The sequence below is a fragment of the Ursus americanus genome, chromosome 34 (genome assembly GCF_024610735.1).
Source record: "Ursus americanus isolate L20-20 chromosome 34, mUrsAme1.1.p, whole genome shotgun sequence".
Taxonomy (NCBI): domain Eukaryota; kingdom Metazoa; phylum Chordata; class Mammalia; order Carnivora; family Ursidae; genus Ursus; species Ursus americanus.
In genome coordinates this window covers 23,142,158-23,163,819 of record NC_142160.1, presented here as the reverse complement: position 1 = coordinate 23,163,819, position 21,662 = coordinate 23,142,158, and the positions used below count along the sequence as shown (strand labels likewise).

At 35.3% G+C, this 21,662-nt stretch overlaps 1 protein-coding gene across 5 annotated transcripts in view; it reads left to right on the top strand.

Moving 5' to 3' along the window:
• GKAP1 (G kinase anchoring protein 1) overlaps positions 1-21,662 on the top strand; it is an 82,665-nt gene that overhangs the window by 17,181 nt on the left and 43,822 nt on the right. For 4 of the 5 annotated variants that reach the window (XM_045780837.2, XM_045780840.2, XM_045780834.2 and 1 more), the window contains 3 exons: positions 7,260-7,337; positions 10,754-10,877; positions 13,248-13,270. In XM_045780837.2, the coding sequence (XP_045636793.1) occupies positions 7,260-7,337; positions 10,754-10,877; positions 13,248-13,270 (225 nt within the window). The remainder of the gene's footprint in view (positions 1-7,259; positions 7,338-10,753; positions 10,878-13,247; positions 13,271-21,662) is intronic. The other variant, XM_045780839.2, reaches the window with a different exon arrangement.

The window sequence follows — 21,662 nt, the reverse complement described above, 5'->3', positions numbered from 1 at the left end:
TAAATAAAGAGCACAACAATTGGGAAGCACCAGTGGCAAGCACTGAAGCTAGTTTAGTGCAGAATTAACTCTAAGTAGTGATTGTAAATGCTTACTTTTTTTTAAAGATTTTATTTATTTATTTGACAGAGGAGCGAGATAGCCAGCAAGAGAGGGAACACAAGCAGGGGGAGTGGGAGAGGAAGAAGCAGGCTCCCAGCAGAGCAGGGAGCCCGATGCGGGGGCTCGATCCCAGGACCCTGGGATTACGCCCTGAGCCGAAGGCAGACACTTAACAGCCACTGAGCCACTCAGGCGCCCCCTGTAAATCCTTATTAAAGAGAAACTGACTCACATGAAGAATTTGTCTAAACTGAAATCTCTGTTTTTGAATACAAAAATTAGGAAGGAAATAGGTTGGAGGAGCCAGTAGGTATTTAAAAATTTTTCATATTGATAAAAAGATACATAGTTCCAAGTGTGACTTTTATTAATTTAAAGAGAACAATTTATTCACATGACTTTTCATTCTATGAGTTTTAAATCAGTTGAAGAAAAAAAAATTAAACCTGGTCCATATAAGCAAAAGTTAAAAAGTCAAGGAAGATGCAAGGAAGCCTTTGAAATAAGGTATAAAAAAGAATAATAGACATTTTGTTTAATAAATATAAATAGTTGAATTTACTCATTAAAGACCAATAGGGACAAACTGCCTGGACCACATTTTGATCTTAATTCTTATCTTTTCCTTAACATTAAAGGTTGTGACATATTGATACCTGAAAGGATAGGTTCAGGCTATTCAGGATACTGTGTGTTTTGCTGAAGTATGCTATGAAAGCTGCTAGAAATTGTAGAGATAATCTGTAATGCACTATTAGTGTTGTATCTCATTTTCCATTTGATAGGCACGGATCTGTCCCAGCATACTTCCGAGTGGAAAGATAGTCTTATATTTCCTATTTCTTTGCAGAGTTGTATGCATCAAAAGGAGGTATTTGCTTCATACTTGAAATGAGTGAATTTTATGTGATATATGAAATATGTGAATTATATCTCAGTAAAGCTGTTTTTAAAAAAGATGAATAGGCCATGGCTTTGATTTAATTACAGTTATAATTTTTACCACTTCTTTTAATATTGGATTAAGATCAAGAGACATACTATACTGTTCACCAGTATCTGTTGCTTGGGAATAAACTTCTGTGTAGATGTTGTTCTCTTTTATTCATTGATATTGCTGATTCCAGTGTACCTTTCTGTAAGTCCGCATCATGGCTCAAAAAAAAATTAACTGAATAGAAAAATTTCTTCTCATGGATTTTTAGTGATAAACCGATAAAATTTTATTGTGTATTTCTTCCTCTTATTGATTCAAACTTCACACATCACTGGTTTTGCCCAGCTCGGAAGTGAAATATCAGCTAGCATGTGCACAATAGTAATTGTTCTTTTATACTGAATCCTCCAGTCCATCTGATAAGCATGTTTTGCCAATAGCTTGTTCGGTTTTTTGTTTGTTTGTGATTATGATATTTGTCATTAACCTCATGGCTGGTATAATAAGTCTCTTGGCAGTTCTTTGACTTGCTCCTGTTTCCCTGTAAGGAGTTCTCTGTGTTTTTTGGCTCTTTCTTTAGCAACAAAATTCATCACTTTCGTTCTGGAAGAAGCATTATGTGGTGCTTGTTCTGGAAAGACTCATACAGGTCATTGTACTTTGAAAGTGAAACAAAAACCGTGGTGTCTTCAGGCCACTGGTCTGACCATGTTTCATAGCAAGCAGCTAGGAACAAATAGATTGACTCAATAAATCAAAATTTCAAAGGCTCACCATCTTAATTTTCCACTTATAGTTTTCCTTTTCAGCTGCTTATGTGATATCATATTTATCCTGACACATACAAATTTATGTTCTATATTCACTGTATTGGAGTTCTGTTCATTTAAAAATTCACATTTTTTTTATAAGTAGCATTATTTACAGTTCTGTTTTCATTCCTACTTTTAATCCTTCAGTAAATCATAAACCATTTTTGTTACTTGGGAGACATAATAAAGCATACAACAAAAATGCAGATTTAAAGATGTGAACAACGCTCAGAAGACATGAAGGTGCATTAACTGAAATAAGCTGAACCTGATAATTAGTGTGTACACATAGGTCCAATTTTTGTAGAACGTTGACAGCCTTTAAAATCATAATGTCCAATAAGACTATTAGAAGATTTCTGGAAAAATAATTCTGCTTTCCAAATTAGTGAAAAATATGTGGTCCACACTCTGAGGTTCATGGAGTTAGAGGACCACAGGGCACTGCTGCCATTGTGGCTAAAGAAACAGTTGGCCGCAAGCTTTAGATGTCTGCAGAATGATGCTCTGTGTTGTGTTACCAAATCCTGTTCCCATGATGCCTGTGGGAAATGAGGAATAACTCTTCATTTGGAATTTGTTTTGCTTGGATGTGTAAAATGGGTAAAATTGTTATGGTACTTAGACTTACAAATAAATTTTTTAAGATCTAGTTCCAAAAGATTTGCTGGCCTTCCCATTTTTCATTGGTTCTTCATACTCTTTAACTGATCATAAGCCCTTGACCTATAGGTTTGTTTAAATAGAAAAAAGAATGTCGTACTACACTAGATGGGGAGTAGGAGGCTGTGAAGAAGCCAAGGGGGAAGGGATCTGAAGTACTTCATCTTGGGCACATGTTAAGTATCTTATTCAATCTAGTAGGCATTGTAGTGCCTGCTAGTTCCTCCTTGTCTTCCTTTCCTCCTCCTGCCATAAATGATGAGGAATTCTTAATTTGCAGACTTAAAAGAAGATACTTTTAAAAAATCATGGTAGTTTTTGTATTTTCTTGCCTGGTACCTGTCTTTTAGGCTCAGACTGCGCCCCCCAGTTCTGCCTCTACACGTACTGATGAATTAGGTCGACAACTGTATTTATAGTAGTCTTATGATTAATTAATGCTGTAAGACGTGTTCAGAGAATTTAGATTCATTTTTTTAAATAATAATTTTTATTATGTTATGTTCGTCACCATACTCATGTTTTCTTTCTCTTTCTTATTGTTTGTCTTGTGCTACCATTCTCCCTATTATCTAAGATGAAAAATCTTGTCTTTGATTCATTCTTCTTTCATATTTCATATTCAATCAGTGTTCCAAAACTTGGTCATTCTTTTCTAAGATAGAGCCTTCTTTATGTTCCTCACTCTCATGTTCTGGTTCAGGTTTCTATATGCTGAGATTACAGAGGGTTAGCCAAACACATTGATTCTAAGCCTTCATTTTTCTGATGTTCCAGTTTACTTCTTTAAAATTACTTTTGTCAGCAATTCTCTTTCATCTGTCCTGAGTCCCTAATTTTTAGGGAGTGCTGGGAATCTAATTCTACCCCACCTAAGCAACCTCATTTTCCACTATTCTCCAGCGTAGAGGAGGGGAATTCCAATACTCTGTGTGTAAGTCTTGTGCCAGGCAGGCACTGGGTTAGGCACTTTACATGTACTAATAGCTTTAAATCCTTAAAACTACCCTGTAAGGTTGATATTTCTATTTCCTTTTTATATATGGAGAAACTCACAATTATAGAAGTCCTGTAATTTGGGGCCCCTGGGTGGCTCAGTCGTTAAGCGTCTGCCTTCGGCTCAGGGCGTGATCCCAGCATTCTGGGATTGAGCCCCACATCAGGCTCCTCTGCTGGGAGCCTGCTTCTTCTTCTCCCACTCCCCCTGCCTGTGTCCCCTCTCTCACTGGCTGTCTCTCTGTCAAATAAATAAATAAAATCTTAAAAAAAAAAAAAGTCGTCATGTGTCCGCTCTCTCGCTGGCTGTCTCTCTGTCAAATAAATAAATAAAATCTTAAAAAAAAAAAAAAAGAAGCCATGTAATTCCAATACATGGAATCGGAATTTGAATTAACTGCCTGTGTGATCTCCCAGAGCCTGGGTGTTGTCTACATCTCTCTTGTATTGAATTCACACTTTATCAGGTATCCCCTTTCTTTGGTGTATCCCATAATACATCTATTTATAATATCATATCTTTGTTCGTTTGGCTCTTTCCTCCTGAAATTCTTCTGTTCCTTTTTATACCTCTCCAAATTGTATCTACCATTTACAGACAAACTTAATGTCTTTTCTGTATGCTTCTCTGAATTTTATTTGTTATGTATGTTTTTTTCCTCCACTTTTGTAGCGCTTTCAATGTCTTACTCTATTTTCTGTGCTTTGTATGTGTTAGTGTTCTGTTCCCAATTGGAGTAGAAATTCTTTGAGGGCAAAAGCCAAATATATGCTGCTTCTTTAAAGCCCTACAGGCAAAGTACATAGAATGTTGTCTATTATCTTATTGGCTGATTGATTATATGGACATTTTTGGAAGATTTGTTCTAGTTTTTAAAGATTTAATTTGAAACTTGAATCATTTTTGCCTACTTGTGTTTCCTTGTATACTAGTTTGTGTTAAAAATTAAAAGCTCTGGGGGCGCCTGGGTGGCACAGCAGTTAAGCGTCTGCCTTCGGCTCAGGGCGTGATCCTGGCGTTGTGGGATCGAGCCCCACATCAGGCTCCTCTGCTATGAGCCTGCTTCTTCTTCTCCCACTCCCCCTGCTTGTGTTCCCTCTCTTGCTGGCTCTCTCTATCTCTGTCGAATAAATAAATAAAATCTTAAAAAAAAAAAAAAGTTAAAAGCTCTGAACTGCATTTAGAGTCAAATGCAGAGGAGACTCATATTTTTCACTTTAAAAGTCCATTCAGTTTTTATCATGCTATTAGAATCAGCTACTTTAATATTTAAGTTCTTGAGTTACTAGGAAAAAGAATAATGACATCTTCCAAGACTCCCAACTCTCTAACCTGTTCTCCTGTCTATTAACTTATTTTTGGAATATCGGTCAGAATATTTAACATATTGGTAATAACATTAAATGCCCTTTCTATAAATGTTAAGTGTCATTAATATGGATTAAAAATTTAGTGGTAAATTGAACCAGCTTTGATCAGAATAAACTTAAGTAGTTTTGTTACTTTTTCTGGGTTGGGATGACTTCTTGACTTGACTTATAAAGAAATATTTTATACTCAGTTTGCTTTGAGTTTAGGTGGAGAAATTAATGTAAACTTGATTTTTTTTTAAAGATTTTATTTATTTGACAGAGATAGAGACAGCCAGCAAGAGAGGGAACACATGCAGGGGGAGTGGGAGAGGAAGAAGCAGGCTCATAGCAGAGGAGCCTGATGTGGGGCTCGATCCCATAACGCCAGGATCACGCCCTGAGCCGAAGGCAGACGCTCAACCGCTGTGCCACCCAGGCGCCCCTAAACTTGATTTTTTTAAAAGATTGATTGATTTATTTTAGAGAGGGAGGGTGTGCAGGGGTGAGGGGAGGAGCAGAGGGAGAGAGAGTCCCAAGCAGACTCTGCACTGAGTGTGGAGCCTGACTTGGGGCCTGGTGCCATGACCCTGAGATCACAACCTGAGCTGAAACCAAGAGTCTGACGCTCAGCTGACTCCAGCCAGGCAGTGATGTAAATTTTTTTGTGTAACGGTAACATGAATCCAATTCTTTTTTTACTTTATAACATATTGTTTTTGAATATCCTTTTATAAGTATTTGAAAGGTTATTACTTTTTCTTGATTAGTACTAATTTGGATTAATTCTTCAATTTGTTTTAGTTTTACAGAAGTATGTACAATTTGCTCTGCGTTTAGCCTTATTTTCTAGTGCTACATACCCTTATTTACCATTTTAATTCTAATTGCATTTTTCTCTGAGATTACTTTTTGTTCTGTGATAAACCTAATCTTTCCCCCTTCTTTTTATTGTCTTAGTGTAGGTTTAGATGAGATGCTTTCAAAGGGATAACTTGGTTAGGAATAAAAGCTTTAGTTCCTGGTGTCCAGTGTTAACATTTTTCTAATTTTTGAGTTATCCCTTGGAAATACTTCACTCCTTTTTTGGAGTCGGTTTCTGTTTTAGATTTTTTTGTCATTAAGCAATAGAAATAATTCTGATTACTGTTGGCAAAAGTCATTTGTTGAAAGGATTCACAGATTTGGAATAAGAACTAAACACATGTGCCTTGGGGGAGGTGGAAACTAAGAATTCTGGAGTGCTTAGAGATGTGAACGGGTAGAACTGGTACACTCACTTGTAGAGGCTGTCGTGTCAGATGGTCAAACCCCACTTGCTTTGTGTTTATTCTAAAAATTTAATTCCTAGGACATCAAAAAAGAGTTGGATCCCTTGCCACTGCCCTGTCGTTGATGACTGTAGCTTGGATGTTTGTGTGGGTTTGGTGTTGGGTGGTATCCAGGGTTATGTGACTGGCTGTCCTACTAGAATCACAGGACATGGGGGTGAAGTATAGTTCTTCACAGGAATAAAGGAAGGAATTCTGGGCAAACACTAGAGATGTCCACTAAATTTGTGCCTCTATTATCTAGTCCACCTAGGTTGACACATCCATGTACACAAATCCAAGAAGTTTACTGCCGTCATGTTGCAACGCTCCTATTTTCAGCTGTAGACATAACCGTATCTCCAACGGTGGAAACCTGAAGTCTCATTCACCTACCATAGCAATTCTGTCTGGCAGTTTTGGAAAGTAATTTGATTAGAGGGCAGTAGTAGGAGCTAGATTGTAAGAAGTTAGGATGATATTGAGTGGTGGGAAAGAGGAACCAAAAATAGATCACAAATTAAATAATCATTTTTTTATTGTATTAGATGACCTTAAAGGTAGGACAACCAAACAAAAGGATGGAAGTAAAACGTTGCGCTATAAATAATTATTCTGTAACATCGGAGATATGCAAGAACATTTGGTCACCTTATTTAAAATTTCTGTACCTGTGGGTTATTTTATATTAAGGGAATGGTGTGTTTTATAATGTTTACTTAGCTATTTTTTAGTATTACATTTTTGAGTAGTAATCACTATTATAATTTTCTGTGTCCTAAACTGGATATCATCATTGACCCCTAATACAGTGTCAGTTTCTTTGTAAATTTTTTTTTTTACTAAAGAAAAAAGTTATGTGATACACAATATATAATTGACAGTGAATAAGGACGTAGAAACCTCAAAATTGGAAGTTTGCTTTGGTATCTTCTATAAAATAAAATACAGAGTTCCCTACTTTGACATGGATAGATAACTTTGGAGAACCCAGATTGTTTTTTAATGTATTTGTTTTCCTTTCCTGTATATATTGTCATGGTTATTTAGCTAGTGTGGCATAATTGTGAAACTTTCTTTTTGTTTTAGCTGACATCTGAAATGTTTGAAGCAGATCTTGAGAAGGCACTGTTGCTAAGTAAATTAGAATATGAAGAACACAAAAAGGTATTTGCACATTTATCGATTTAGATATTTTAGAAGTTTAAGTAGTCAGAGGTTAGGACCAGCCTTCCTGAAGTTTGTATAAAAGTTCTCCATTAAAACTTGTCCTAAAAATTCACCATTGTAACAAAATATCATTATGAGGTTTTTTTAAAATAATTTTTTAAAAAGATTTATTTATTTGAGAGAGAGTGGGGGTGGGGAGGAGGAGCAGAGGGAGAGAAAGTCCCAAGCAGACTATCCTGAGCACGGAGCCCAACATGGGGCTCCATCCCATGTCCCCGAGATCATGACCTGCGTGGAAGCCAAGAGTTGGGCGCTCAACCGACTGTGCCATCCAGGTGCCCTGGTTGCAAAGTTTTTATAATAAGATTACTCCCTAGGTTTTGAAAGGCAACAGACTGAACTTTGGTGATTTGGAATGTTTCCTTAAGAAATTCATCCACCCAAGACAAAGCGAAGAGAGTAAATGAAATTCATAGCAGATGATTTATTTTAACTTATTTTAAGTAAACACAGGAAATAAGCAGATTTAAAATTTTAAGCAAGTATGAGTACAGGGGCATCCATTAAAAGACCCTCTGCTGGAGATATACAACAAGTAACTAAATGGGAGGCCATTTCTGTTGTTTTGGCCTTGTGAACTCTGAATTTTATCTAAACTGTGATATTGGACTATGTGCTGAAGTGCATTGTACAGCTTGAAACTATAGAAACACTTAAGTAAAAGGTAGTGGTGGCTTCCAGTTTCTATATTTAAATTGAGCATTTATTATTTTCATATAATTTGACATTTTAGTCCTTTACATGCATTGGAAATTTTTTTAGTCTATAGAATGTATTCAGTTTGTGATTGTAGTTGATCATAAGTGACCCTGGTCATGCTTAAGGGCCTTTAGACTATGTCATTGTACACTAGCTCCTTCACTTAAGATGAAGAAAAGAGAGGAATTAAAAGAGCGGATGATTTTGCCTTTTACTTGTAGTTCAAGGGAAGAGGATGAAAGACTTCGTACATTATATGTGTTCGTTTCATTTTTCATGTCCCTATTCCTGTTATACTGAATAATCAAGAATAACTGTGATCCTTATTGTTAGTTGCCCATTTAAACACAAAGTTGGCAATTAGAAAAATGAGTACAGTTAGCTTTACTTTTATTTAATTATTTAAGTGAACTTCCAAGTTTTACTGGAAAAGTATTTTAAAAAATTCCTCCTGACTTGCTTAATTCAGAGATGAAATTTATCAAATAGAAATTTATCAAATAAATGATGATTTATTGTTGTGAGATATATGTCTAGATTCTAAAGCTAAAAGAACTAGCTATATCTTTAGAGGAGGAGTAGAGAAGATGGTGCTGATAAAATATCATGCTCCCAGCCAGTTTTCTTGGCACGGTCATAGGCCTGCTACCCAAAGCATTGGTTCTATCAGACAATAATGACTTTCAGAGAAGCGAGGAACTCCTGTTGTATGCAATGGTTAGTTTGATGTGATTGCATTAACGTAGTCATTGAGTTTTAAGTCAATATTTCAACAAAATAATTATTGTAGTGTAAGAGTTTTTTAGGAACTAAAGCTTGGGATGGCATTTTCTTTCTTTCTTTTTTTTAAAGATTTATTTATTTTAGAGAGAGAGCGCACACAGGGAAAGGAGGGGCAGAGGGAAAGAATCTCAGACTCCCCACTGAGTGTGCAGCCCAACGTGGGACTCAATCTCACCACCCTGAGATCATGACCTGAGCCAAAATAGAGTTGGGCGCTTAAAACTGACTGAGCCACCTAGGCACCCCTGGGATGGCACTTTCTATTCTGTTCTATGACTCATTCGCCAGATATTTTTTTGAATAGCCCAAATGTACAAGGCACATAATAGAAAGATAAAGATAAGTTCCTAGTCCTTGAGTTTAGCAGAGGGAGACATACATATAATTACTGTGTATAGCATTGAGAGATGAATGTTCTCAGTGCAGTGGGAATTCAGAAATATGGAAGAATTTTCTTTGCCTTTGATGGGGATGGGTGTTAGAAAAGGATTCTTAAAGAGGAGTCTTCTAGGTGTATTGAAAAGTCACAGTGTAGGCCAGAGAAAGGAGGGATCGTCAGGGAAGGAGTGGCAAGTGTACAGGATACGTGCATGTGAAAGAGTATAGCACCTTTGATTTGGAGTTGCTAGAGACGCTTTCTGAAGGATAGGATATAAAGAGTCTCATGCCCCAGGCTAAGGAGATTGGGCTTTGTAAATCTCTTGGCAGAGAACTATTGAATATTTTTATCTTTTAGGTTGATTACAGGTTTTCATTTTAGAAACTCATGCTGTATCCATGTAGAAGATGGATTGAGGGGCTAAAATTAGAGGGTGTTGCAGTGTCCAGCAAAAGAAGAGAAGGAAACGACGAAAGGTCTGTAGAGAAGAGAACAGATATAAGAGAGATCTTCAGGAGATAAACTCAACAAGACCTTGTAACTAATTTGCATATAAAGTCTGCAGGAAGAGCAGACAGAGGTGACGCAGGTTTCTAGTCTACACAGTTGTGTAGGTGATGGTGACATTAAACAAGGTACTTACTGTAGGATCCAGTAGACAAGGCAGGACGAACATATTTAGTTTGGCGATGCTTACTGAACAGTCCAGTTGAGCTGTGTGTACATACAGAAATCATCAGTGTATAGGTAGAACTTTAAACTTGAAGGAACAATGAGTATAAAGCAAAAGAATAGCTTAAGAATGGAATAATGGTGAGAAGAATTTGGAAATGAGAAACCAGTGAAGGAGACTAAAGAGTAATTAGAGTGTATCGAGAAAATCAAGAGGTGTTTGAAAAAATGTCTTTGGATATGGCATTGTGGGGGAGGTTGACCGTAATTTTAGTCGGGGGGAAGAGGGGAGGCCAGATTTGCAGAGGTCGTGAGAAAGGAAATTGACTATAGATGATGGTCTTAAGTTTGGTCCCAAAATAAAGAAGAAGTGGCAACTAGGAGGGGTTATAAACCATGGGGTATAGCTTTTTGTTTTTATTTTAATGTTTAAGAGGCAAGAGATTGAGTATACAAATAAAAAACAGCTATCCTGGGGCACCTAGGTGGCTCTGTCAGTTAAGTGTCTGACTCTTGATTTCACTCAGGTCATGGTCTCAGAGTCATGAGATCCAGCCCTGCATGGGGCTTTGTGTTGAGAATGGAGCCTGCCTAAGATCCTCTCTCTCCCTCTCTCTTTGCACCTCCCCAGCTGAGTGTGTGCTTTCTCTCTAAAAAAAAAGAGCTATCCTCTTATGCAATTTGGCTAGCTTCAAGTATTGATTTCTTTTAATTTGCAGTTTACCTTTAAAAAATAAAACTTTAGTATGTTAGCTATAATGGTATGTTGATTTTTTACCAGTGTGAACCAAGCTTAATTATTGTTGGTAATTCTTTTTAGGAGTATGAAAATGCTGAAAATGCTTCAACTCAGTCAAAGGTTATGAATAAAAAAGATAAAAGAAAGAATCATCAGGGAAAAGACAAACCTCTCACGGTATCACTAAAAGATTTTCAATCTGAAGGTAATATATGTATGAAATCTATTATGTCAGAGAGACTATTTTAAGTCTTTATATACTTAAATTTAACTTCCTTGCTAAGTAAAAATTGTTCTGTTAATGTGTTACTGAGATTGTGAAAAATGTAGACATGTTTGGAAAGAAGCAATTTGAGGGGTAGATTAAAAGCAGTCATTAAATCCCCATAAAACTTCAGTACAAATTTATCTTTTTGTATCTGAATTTGTCCATTTTCTAAATGTCACTGAAAATAAAAATTGTTTTTGTAGTTTTTGAGGCATCTTGAAACATGATTTTATTGTCCTTGTGCATAAAGTGATTGGACTTGCACTGGACCGGGTATAGTATCTTCAGATTTCACCCATTATTGACCAACCTCTTCAAATTATCTGGAACTACACCTTAGAAAAGTAAAATACAAATCTTTAGAATGAGACTTATTACCAGAAAGCCTTATGATACCATTTGTATTTTTTTATTGAACAGAGAAGATAAGGAAACTACACCATCCACCAAACTTTTGGAGACCGACCACAAAGCACGTTGTTTTTGATGTGGGGAATTGTGAAAACCCTAAGTCTATGCTGTAAAATACGGTAGCCACTATTCATGTGTGGCACTTTAAATATAAATTAATTAAAAATGAACTAAAATAAAAAATTTATTAATTGCATTAGCCACATTTCAAATGCTCAGGAGCTACATGTGACTAGTAGCTTCCACATTAGACAGCACAGGTATGGAACATTACTATCACTACAGAAAATTTTTTTGGACAGCATTGTGCTGTGCCAGTCAAAATAGTTGCTGACAGAACGAACAGTTGTTTTTGTTCATTGACAGAGTGGTCTCTTTGATTCATATGAATTTAGCCTTAATACATTGGGCATTTGTTCTATGAGGTTCAATAATACTACAGCAATAATCTAAAAAAAACCTACAGTGAAATACTTTACTGTTTTCAGAAGCAAGCCTATCTGTGAAATTAGGGATAAATTTAGAGCATTTTATTGCTTTGGTTTAAGGATCAGGATGGTTTTTCCTATAGTCTGCCTCTCTTGCTAAGTTTCTTATTTGAGGTTAAAGAACATCTGTATGTTAGTGTTTTCAATTTGGCAAGAAAGATTTTATATAAAATATATTCCATTAAAAACTAGGCAGAAACATGAAAAGAATGCTTTTTAAAACTTCTCTATTTTTCGTATGTTTGATTATAAGTACTATGTACATTTATTCGATGGATGGCAAAAGACATCAGTATGGTATTGTTAAAGGGAAGCTAAACGACTATTTCAACACATGATTAAAGCAGTCAGACTGATGCTTTCTCAGGTTCTGGCATTGTCTGCTAAGTAAAACACACTAGAAGAATGGCTGTGATGTTAGGAATAAACAGGAAGTTAGGAATAAATAGGATTTTGTAGCTTGAGCTGAAACTTGTGATTTTGACATTTATTATACTTATAGACCCTGTTGTGATCAACAGATGCTTTAGAGAGCTGGACCAGTATTTAAATTCTCAGTCATAAGATTGCTGTTCTATTAAATTATTGTTAGTCCTTGAGAATAGAGATTTTCTTTATGCACAAGAGGCAATGTTAAATTTTAGATATCCCAGTCATCTCTAATTTAAATAAGAACACTTGCTCCCTCTATGTACTTTAGTTTCAGCCTTGTATCTGTGTGGATTCCCTTAATGTCTTCCTTTTTCTCATACTGTAATCCCTTTCCAGAAATGCTGTGTTGTTATTAAGTCAATGATTTGCTTAATCTGGATATATTTCTTATTGCCTTCTTTCTTTTACTCATTTTATAAATATACATCAATTGTTAAGATTTCTTATAGTATTATCAAAGTACTATGATGTATATTTTTAAAATAAAGAAACTAAGAGGTTTAAAGGACACAAATTACTATTCTGCTTCTTATATTTTTTCCCCGCAAAGGCAGTGTTCTGTACAATTTAGCAGTTATAGTACCCTGTGATTTGATTTTAGACATATTTGTTTGCCTCTTTGTCCCCCCAAAATTGTGTGAAACCAAAGACCTAAATTATTTGGAATTCAAATGTTTAAAATTTAATAATACCCTGTGATATGGGTGGCATTTACTGGGATATAAAATATAGTCCCTAAGCTGAACAAATTAGTAATTATATGTTGAAATTTAACATCTTATACATGGAGAGGGAAATCTGATATCTTAGACAACCCCCCAAATGACTTCTGTAACTCTTATTATAATTTTTAAATTCTTCTCAATTACTTTAAATATTTTTACATACTGAGTATTAATAATTATTAATACTAATAAAATATTAATCTTGTTAATTTTATTCAATGAACTTTCATCATTTTTTTTTTCATTTACAGATCATATTAGTAAAAAGACTGAGGTAAGTGTTATTGTAACCATCTTTATTCTAGAAAACACTTGATGATTTTAAGAACAATACTTCACTGTTTGGCAGTAAGTCTTTTGAGACCTAGCCATTTAAAGGACAACCCATAGATTTGTTGTGAATGAGTTCAGTCATGTCGATCTGGCTATTATAAGGATATGAAATATGTTACGGTAGAATAAAAATACTATTTGCGTGAAGGAAGTATAGTATTATTTGGCTTTAGTATCCTAATTTGTGTGTGTACGCATACACACCCACACCAAAAGGTTACCCCATGGAAGCTTAAAATTTTAGGAAAAAGAGGTGTAACACTCTAATCTTTATTAAAAATATCCTGATATCCTGAAACAACATCTCAAGATATTTTGGAGTTACGGAAATTGTGAGGTCAGATGTGATTCTGTAGTTTATAGCTACGGATCATATACTAGTCTTAACATTCACCATTAGAGGGTAGTGCAGCCTACGCATAACTTCCTAGGGCTGTTGATCACTTTTTTTTTTTTTTTAAAGAATCCAGTACCAGATTCTACAAACCTTTTAGAACTGGGAGGTACTACAATAAAATATCTTCTAATATTGAGGAAGGTACTAATAAAATGTTAGGAGTTTTTTTGACTGCTAACTTGAAAGTTTCACTATTCTATTATGTATGTATTCTTGTTAGTAATTCCATCAGTTGATTTTTGGAATGGTTAGAGATGTTTCTTGTTTTCACTTTATAACACATACATGGTTTCTTACCATTTTTGATATTGTTTAAAGTATTTGCTCGACAGGTCAGGGAAACGAAATCATCTCTAGGAAACCACATCTAAATAACTCTGACTATATTGAAAATATAGTCCTTAACTATGCCCATAGGCACAAAATCGATTTGTTAAAATGGATGATGGAAATTCTTCTTACTTAAAAACCACTGTCACCATTTTTTAGATTAAAATTTAAATGACCACATTTTATGTTTGAAAGCGGAAAACATGTACTTTTGGACTGATTCCATTTTTTTTTTAATCCATTCACTTACTTGGAAGATAGATTTATGCAAATAAGAAAGCAGATACAAATGGGACACTGTATTCCTAAGAGACTACCGGCAACTGTTAGTGGAGGGAAAAATAATTTTTATAAACTTTTTAATGCTTTTCCTTCTTTCCTGATTTGAAAGAGGAAAAAAAATTCGGACCAAGAGGATCTCATGTATTTAATATATTCAATATGAGTTGTATTTAAACAATCATAGGTAGGTGACACAGCATATATTTTGTCTTTCATTATAGTTTTAGAGGTGTGTTCTGATTGTCTTCTGTTAATAAATAATTTGGTATGTAATAAAATTCGCTTTGAATAATCCTAATGATTAAGACATTTTCTACTTTTGTAAGTGCCGTCTAATTATAATTTATTTCCTACATAATTATTTTAAGAAATTGGTCAAAAGAACATGTAATTCACATTATCCTTGGTACTTGTTAAAAATATGCCAAAGTTATGTTCCATTTCCTTTAGAGGTATTACTTTCTTGGGACTTGAATATTTAAGTGTTGCAGCATTTATGCCATTACTCTAGGAATCTAGAAGAATTTCTTCAGAGAGTTCAAAAATAAATCTGAAAAAAAAGTCTGATTTCAAGTCTAAAATGAGATACACTTTCTACTCCTAAAAATATACGTCTTTGTTACATGTATGCTCAATAATTGACTTATTCTTTCCATCCCTAATTTGTTACTTATGCCAAGAGATTTTTTTCCACCATGGGAACTTAAAATTCTTAACCTCTGTTGAGAACAGTGTGCATCTCATCCATTCCTTCTTAAATCAGGTATTTACTGGATAAAATTCAAAAGAGAAAAGTTTTTTTTTACTTTATTGCTAGGTGATGAGGAGTATTTGAACTTCCTTTATATTCTGCCAACTGAACTTGTTCTCAAGCTAATTTCATCATTCCCTTTTTCTTTCTCCATCCATCTTGATGATGTTATTAATCTCAGTTCTTTCTTTGTAATCTCTCTCACCTTGAAATGATTAGAATAAAATTGACATTTGTAGGAGTAGAGGATGGGAACAATTAATTGTTCTTCCTTAAATGACCAGAAAATGTTGGTTTCCATTGCTACACCAGTCCCCTATCCATTCTTCAGTATAGTCAACAACATCCCATAAGAATTCTAGACAAGCAAAATGAATAAAGGATAGGTGCTCGTATATACCTCTTAGAAATCTTAGCTAATCATGCCTTTTAAGGAGCATTATTTGATCCTTAAAGTTGTTTTCAATTTTCACATGTTGCCTTTTTAAACCCTGGTGCTGCGGGGTGGAGTATCTCCTAACTACTGCTTCCTCTTTAGCTCCACTTTTATCTTGCCTTCCCCAGTCCATCTAGTACCATTTAATAGCTTTAAAATTTTTAGTGATCATCATATGTCTTAAAGTCTAAAAGGACAGGTCTTCAATATGCTTGAATAAACTATCTCTGGAAGAGTACCCAAGAAGTTGTAACAGTGGTTGTCAAAGGGTGGGGGAAGGAGGGCTTATTGGGCTAGGAGGAAGGCTGCTTTTCACAACGTAAATTTTTGAAGTTTTCTATTATGTCTATGTAGTATGTATTTAAAAATTACATCAAAAATAAAAAGCACTGGGTGAGACACAGAACGGGGGAACAAACCTGGACTTATCTGGCTCCATACCCTATTTCCTTTTCATTGCACAGTGCTTCCTGCATGTCTACCTTAGATATATGAGCTTATATGAATGACTTATTCATTTTAGGTCCTAATTATATTAGCTGAAAAGTAAGGTTGACTCTGTTGATTTCTAAAATTATGATAAATGATCAGTGTGCGATTAAATATTATATGCTAAAAATTGAACCCTATGGTTAACACTACCAAAACACAGGAGAACAGCAATAATAGCCCATTAAATTTTAAAACCAAATAAATTCTACCTAGTTTTTAAAAATCTCCCCTAAAATCTGGCTTTACCTAAGCAACTCAACCTTGTTTCCTACTCCTCAATGTCCTGAACTCATTTTTGTTCTCATGCCTTTCCTTATTTGTGTTTATTGTGTTTGTTAACCCTCTTATGTTGTAAGTAAGAGAAGCCCACCTCAATCCAACATAAGAAAGAGATGCTTATTTGGTTGGTATAACAAACCAGGAAGGATAAGGAAAGAGCTGGCCTTACAGTTGACTGGATCCAGGGATTTATATAGGTTAAGGATTCTTCATTTCTCTCACAAGTCTCAGTTGCTATCTATGGCTTCACCTCTTGGCAGATCGCATGGTTCTAGGGGATCTTGAGGTTACATTTTTACAGGATTTCCTATAGACTGTTAATCAGCTTTTGAATCTTGATAGGTTAAAGTTCAGTTTTTCTTTGAGGAGATGAGGGAAGCAAGAATATCCCCTACATGGTGTGATACGCTTTCTATCATATCACATTAGGGGACATAGAATGTCTGGTTATCTTAATGATAAAATTGATCTCCTTAAAGAAATGGCTCTTACTAACATAAGTGATCAAATAAATACATAAAAGACAAGAGACAAATCTCCTATACAGAAAATTCCAAATAATTTATGTAGATGTTCTCCTTCCAGAAGAGGGAGCTTAACTCCTTCCACTCTTCTTGAGTATGGGTTGTGCTTAGTAACTTGCTTCCAAAGAGTAGAGTGCAGAAAGAGGGAGGAAAATTAGTTTTGCACTGTAGAAATCTGGCAAACACAACCTTGTCCAGGTGATCAATACCAATATTAATATTATTAGTGACATATGTTGATACCACATAATCTTGATATGATGTGATAGGAATGGCCTGTATTTCTGTGCCCCCCCCAATCACATAAACCCAGTCAAACCATGATAAAAAGTCATCAGACAAATCCAAGTCAAGGTACATTCTACAAAATACCTGACCTGAATAACTCAAAACTTTCAAGGTCACCAAAAACTAAGTCTGAGAAGTTGTCACGGACAGAGAAGACTAAGGAGATATGATAAATGTAACATATCCTGGATGGAATCTTGGAACAGAAAAAGAATATTAGGGGGAAACTAGTGTCACATGAATCAAGCGTGGAATGTAGTTATAGTATTGTACCGATGTTGGGTCCTTTAGTTGTAAAGCGTACTATAATGTAAGATGTTATCCACAGAGAAAATTGGGTGAGTGATATGTGGAACTACCATCCAAAACTTTTCTATAAATCTAAGAGTATTCTAAAATTGAAAGTTTATTTAAAAACTTGATCAGTGGTTTCAGATGTTGTCAACCATTATAAAGTTTCCCTCAGAGTTGCATTCAATGCCTTTTATAGCTATTAATGATTATTTCCTTTATCCATTATTTTTTTTAGAGTGTGTTCTTCTTTAAATTAAAATTTTTACTCTAAGAATACATGCATATAATAGTAATTGAATGGTAGATGAGGGTTTATGAAAACAATAGTCTCCCAGCTATTTCCCTTCTCTTACTACGTTTTAAAAAATCTTTCTTATATTTCATGATTGACCTGCATAAAGGCACACAAAAGTGTTTAGAGTTTTTCAGAACACACTATGTTTTTTCATGCTACCTTGTCTACCTTTGTATCCTTCTCTTCTATCTTTCAGTGGTGTCTTGTGCATGAATAATTGTTAGTTCTTCTGGTAGAGTGAGTGAAGTCAGGAACAATCTAAGTCACCATCTTGGTGATGTCACTCTTCTGCCGTCTTTCTTTATTTGCCTAACTAATGCTTCAGAACTGCCTAAAGAGTCATTTTTTCCTGGTCTCCTTTAGATGTCCAGAATATTCTGTATATACTTCATAGCACTCAACACTATTATCATTGTTTTGCTTCTTCTCTAGAATTTGAGTTACTGGAGGTCTGGGACCATATCTTGTTGATTTAGTTTTCCTAATTCCTGTCACGTAGTAGGTAATGTAAATGGAAGTTGGTTGATGAATGAATGAATGTTCTGCCTTCTCACTGAAACCTTCTCTAGCCTTTCTGGGTCTCTTTCTCTCATATATTTTACAGCATAACAGAGGCACGTAGATTTTATTTCTTCTGTCAGTTCAAGCACATTGTTAGGGTCTTCTGCTTAATGGAGTATTGCATTAAGTAGAATTCTGAGACTGCATCCTTACTCAGCAAGAAAAAATTTCACTATCGATTAATTACATTTGCCATTTATAAAAGAGGAAGAAGTGGCTGAGTGTTTTACAGGTACTTGCCATTTCTGACGTGTATGGAAGAGTTCTTAATTATTGTATTTATTATTATGTGTTAGTTTTTATCTTTTTCAGTAGATTGTAAGTTCCATGAGAGTAGCCTATGTGTTGCATATAAGGGCTTACTAATAAGTATTTCAAGTTCAAAACCTGAGTCCACCGGAGTCTGTCCCGAGTGGGGAGAAGAAAGTAGACTTACCCCATATATAATGTCATCTTTAATATAAGAGCTCATTTAAGAATGCCATTATTTAGATTCTCCCTTGGAATACATTCAGAGCATTCAAGTGTAGCAAAAGAGAAATCACACATATAGATAGAGCATTTGAGGTTTACATACTACCATGTATTGATGTATCTTAAAACTGTAAAGCTGGAAGGCTGTTCTTCTAAAGGTGGCTTACAGTCCCTGGAAGTATGAAAGGAATGGTTGATCAAGCATTAATATGTGTCCGTTTACTCTATAAATGATGTATTCTTCACTTAGGAAATAGGGACTCAGTGGGAAGCTAGGTTTGTTTTTTAATTGAAGTATAATTTATACACAATAGAATGCACACGTCTTGGGGCGCCTGGGTGGCACAGCGGTTAAGCGCCTGCCTTCAGCTCAGGGCGTGATCCCGGCGTTCTGGGATCGAGCCCCACATCAGGCTCCTCCGCTATGAGCCTGCTTCTTCCTCTCCCACTCCCCCTGCTTGTGTTCCCTCTCTCGCTGGCTGTCTCTATCTCTGTCAAATAAATAAATAAAATCTTAAAAAAAAAAAAAAAGAATGCACACGTCTTAAGTGTGCAATTTGATGAGGTTTGACACATAAATATACGACCTACATCCCTAGCAAGGTAAAGAACATTTTCGTCACACCTGAAAGTTCCCTTCTACCCCATGCCAGTCATTTTCTCCTGTCATCCCCTGCCTCACACAGGCAAACGTTGTGATTTCTATCATCATAGATTAATTTTGCCTCTTTATTTGAAATAAAGCATATAGTATGTTATTTTTTCATCTGACTCTTTCCCTCCCAAAATGTTGAAGGTTCATTGATGTTGTGTGTAAACAGTAGTTTTTTCCTTTTCATTGTTACATTATATTCTATGGTATGAATATATCATAATGTGTTTATTCTCCTGTTGATGGACATTTGGTTTGTTTCCTTTTTTTTTTTTTTACCATTATGAATAAGGCTATTAGAACATTTTTTAAAAACAGCTTTATCTAGGGGCACCTGGCTAGCTCAGTTGGTAGAACATGTGACTCTTGAACTTGGGGTCATGAGTTCGAGCCCCATGTTGGGTGTAAAGATTACTTAAACAAATAAAATATTTTAAAAACCCAGCTTTATTTAGGTATAGTTTACTATGCTTTACTATAGTTTATACTATAACTTTACTATAAAGTTATGCATTAAAGTGTATAATTCAGCTGATTTTAGTATATTTACAGAGTCGTGCAGCCATTACTGTAATCTAATTTTAGAATATTTCTGTCATCCGCATAAGAAACCTTATGCTTATTACCAGTTATTCCCCATACCACTTCTGTCCTAACCCCCCTTCCCCGACTTAGGTAACCACTGTATCATCTGTATAGATTTGCCAATTCTGGACATTTAGTATAAATGGAATCGTACAAAATGTGGTTTTTGACATCCATGTTCATCAGGGATATTGGTCTGTAATTCTCCTTTTTGATGGGGTCTTTGCCTGGATTTGGAATCAGGGTAATGCTGGCCTCATAGAAGAAGTTTGAAAGTTTTTCTTATGTTTCTATTTTTTGGAACAGCTTCAGTAGAATAGGTATTATTTCTTCTTTAAATGTTTGGTAGAATTCCCCTGGGAAGCCATCTGGCCCTGGACTTTTGTTTTTTGGGAGGCTTTTGATTACTACTTCAATTTTGTTACTGGTTATTGGTCTATTCAGATTGTCTGTATCTTCCTGTTTCAGTCTTAGTAGTTTATAAGTTTCCAGGAAGGCTTCCATTTCTTCCAGGTTGCTTAATTTGTTGGCATTTGGTTGCTGGTAATTATTTCTAATAATTGTTTCTATTTCCTTGGTGTTAGTCATGATTTTATTAATAATTTTATTTTTTTATTTTATTAATTTGGGTCCTTTCTCTTTTCTTTTGGATAAATTTGGCCAGTGGTTTATCATTATCAATCTTATTAATTCTTTCAAAGAACCAGTTGATCTGTTCTACTGTTTTTCTAATTTCTATTTCATTGATCTCTGCTCTAATCTTTATTATTCCTCTTCTGCTTGGTTTAGGTTTTATTTGCTGTTCTTTCTCCAGCTTTTTTAGGTATAAGGTTAGCTTGTGCATTTGGGATTTTTCTAATTTTCTGAGAGAGGCTTAGATGGCTATGTATTTCCCTCTTAGGACTGCCTTTGCAGTGTCCCATAGGTTTTTGACTGAAGTGTTTTCATTCTCATTAGTTTCCATGAATTGTTTAAGTTCTTCTTTAATTTCCTGGTTGACCCAATCATTCTTTAGCAGGATGCTCTTTAACTTCCAAGTGTTTGAATTCCTTCCAAATTTTTTCTTCTAATTGAGTTTCAGTTTCAAGGCATTGTGGTCTGATAACATGCAGGGAATAATCTCAGTCTTTTGGTGTTGGCTGAGACCTGATTTGTGACCCAGGTCTATATTAGAGAAATTTTCATGTGCATTCAAGAAGAATGAATATTCTGTTGTTTTAGGGTGGAATGTTCTGTATATATGAAGTCCATCTGGTCTAATGTATCATTCAGAGCTCTTGTTTATTTGTTGATCTTCGTTTAGATGATCTGTCCAATGCTGAGAGTGCAGTGTTAAAATCTCCTATTAATGTATTATTATCGATCTGATTCTTTATTTTGGTTAACAGCTGGCTTATGTAGTTGGCTGCTCCCATGTTGCGGGCATTGATATTTACAATTGTTAGATTTTCTTGTTGGCTAGAGCCTTTAAGAATGATATGGTGTCCCTCTGGATCTCTTATTACAGTCTTTGGTTTAAATTCTAATTTGTCTGATATAAGAATTGCTGCCCCAGCTTTCTTTTGAGGTCCGTTGGTATGATAAATGGTTCTCCATCCTCTCACTTTCAGTATGGAGATGTCTTTAGGTTCAAAATGAGTCTCTTATAGACACCATATGGATGGGTCCTGTCTTTGTATACAGTCTGCAACCC